Raw genomic sequence first — 2,396 nt, 5'->3', positions numbered from 1 at the left:
ATAGAAATAAGTGTTGTAATTCAATACAACACATTAATAATATTAAATGCTATTTGTTTTGTTTCAGTTCATATATTATAACAAATTTAGGTGGTGTGAAAATTAGTACTTTCATTTTTGTAGTTGAACTTGTATTTGAGTTTTGCTCACAACTCATTAAATTTATGAAGGGGTGATGCTGATAATAACGTCAGCACATAAATAGATGTATTATTTCTATTTTTATTTCAATCATATTTGCATAGTTGAACAAACCCTACTGAAAATTCCAAAGGTGAGTATCCTTTGTTTTTGATTGACTTAAGAAACTTCACCATAAAATGGAGGTATATCAAAATAATAAGATTTGTGAAAATATACAAAAAACTTAATTAATATTTTTTTTTGGTGATAAATCAATAATCAAAAATAACGGAAAAATAGAAAGAATGAGTGCAGAAGTTTCTTTTTTAATATTACAACAAGATTTGATTATGGAAATAATAAAAAGGAGAAAATTATGAACTAATATTCTTCAATTATAAATGAGCACACATAAAACAGAAGGATGGATAGACATCCGAGGTGGCAAATATAAAAGCTATAAAAAACTATTTATGGTTGTAAGACCAGTAGAATTAGTATTTTTTAAAGAGAAGGATGTTTGTTTTTAACTAATATACAACAATTTTACAATGTATCTCATTTTATAGTTGAAAGAAAAAAAGTTAAGTATCATTCTTGATAATGCAATTTTGAAGCGAGTTTGTTATTCTTCTCTTTTTCTTATTTAAAGAATCAAGTAAATATTTATTGAATGAATCTGATTTATAAATACATTTATGTAATAACTTTAATAACAATATAGATGATTTCTACTGAAGAACTTGGTCCTACTAAACCAGACTTAACATTTGAAATACTTTCTGGAGATGATTATTATCAATTAGAATGTTCTTCTCTTGATGATTTTAATAAATGGACTGTTACTTTAGCTCCTTTGATACAGTCAATAGGATATTTTGGATATTCAATTGATGTAGCAATAGAAAAAGGTGGCTGGTATGTTCCATTACCATTATATAGATTAATACCTTATTTAGAAGAATCTAATTATTATATTACTCCGAAAATTATGTTACAACAAGTTGCACCACTTGATTTGTGTCGATATATTTCTATTCTTGACTCAGGAAATGATATTGCTACTAATTCTATTTATCCTAAACTTGCTTTTGAAATTATAAAAATGTATTTAAAACGATTGGCTGAACCAATATTAGGTATTTATTATTTTGACATGAAAAAAGGATTAGCAACAGAAGACTTAGTCAATAAAGTAAATAACATTAAAAAGATTATTTCATTATCTAATGATGATGAACAATATACTTTATATTTTGTTCTTAGACATCTTCATAATATTTATTCAAATAATGACTTTAATGAATCAACTATTTCACAAATTGCTAATACTTTTGGTCCATGTATCATTTACAATAGTGCTGATTTCAGTTATCAATCAGTTATTAAAGATCTTATTGATATCATGCTTGAACAATATGATTATATTTGTGATGATTTAAATAAAAAAGGAGAGCAACTTCCTCCAATCCCTAATTATCCTTCAGTTGTATCAAATGAAAATACTCTTTATAACGAACAACTTCAACAAGCAATAGTTAAATTCTTAAGGCAACATTTCGACAAAGAAGACTCGTGTCATTCTTTAGAATCTAAAGTTGAAGTTAAAGAGTTATTCCGATCTAGAAAACAAAAATCATCCTTTGACATAGATCCTTCTTCTATTCTTGAATTTCATAACCAAGCACTAAATGGAAGAAAAACTGATAGTCCTTTATCTTTCAACAATGACAGACTCCATAAAGAACAATTCCAAAGAAAAAGTGCTCAGTTACAATTACAAGGAGTTGCAAGACCAAGCAAATTCAATATAGGTAACGCCAGATTAACTACTCGTCTTAATCATTCTCAATTCACAAAACTAAATCAAGAAATGTCTAGAACTCGTTCAGAATTAAGTACACCCCCTTTAGTTGCTGATAAATCTAATGAAAAATCTCGTGCTGAATCATTACCATCTGAAGCAAGGAAAGAAAGGTCTCTTTCTTATAGCTGTGTTACTCCTCGTACAAATAGAAAAAGAACAATGTTTTTAGGAGAACGAAATAATTCAGAAAGAATACAAGAACATATAGAACCTGAGCTTCAAGAAATAGAATTAGAACTTACTAAATCTAGTGATAGTGTTGATAATGTTGTTAAATGTTAACAAATTTGTTAATTCATTTTTTTTTCATCTTTTTTGTTTAACATAATGTTATGATGAAGAAATATTTGTTATAAATGAAATTAAATAAATCAACTCTTAACGTTTCAATTAATTAAAAAAGTCC

The 2,396-nt window shown here is 26.6% G+C and overlaps 1 protein-coding gene across 1 annotated transcript; it reads left to right on the top strand.

The window, feature by feature from the left end:
- Positions 1–847: 847 nt before the first annotated feature.
- ENU1_211380 (RhoGAP domain containing protein) lies at positions 848–2,272 on the top strand (the record flags this gene model as incomplete). The annotated part of the gene is made up of 1 exon (XM_008862401.1): positions 848–2,272. One exon carries the CDS (start codon positions 848–850, stop codon positions 2,270–2,272), a length of 1,425 nt encoding a protein of 474 aa, XP_008860623.1.
- Positions 2,273–2,396: the final 124 nt, after the last annotated feature.

The sequence above is a fragment of the Entamoeba nuttalli genome (genome assembly GCF_000257125.1).
Source record: "Entamoeba nuttalli P19 unplaced genomic scaffold asmbl_10086, whole genome shotgun sequence".
NCBI classification, from domain to species: domain Eukaryota; phylum Evosea; order Mastigamoebida; family Endamoebidae; genus Entamoeba; species Entamoeba nuttalli.
This window is presented reverse-complemented; position numbering and strand designations above follow the sequence as displayed.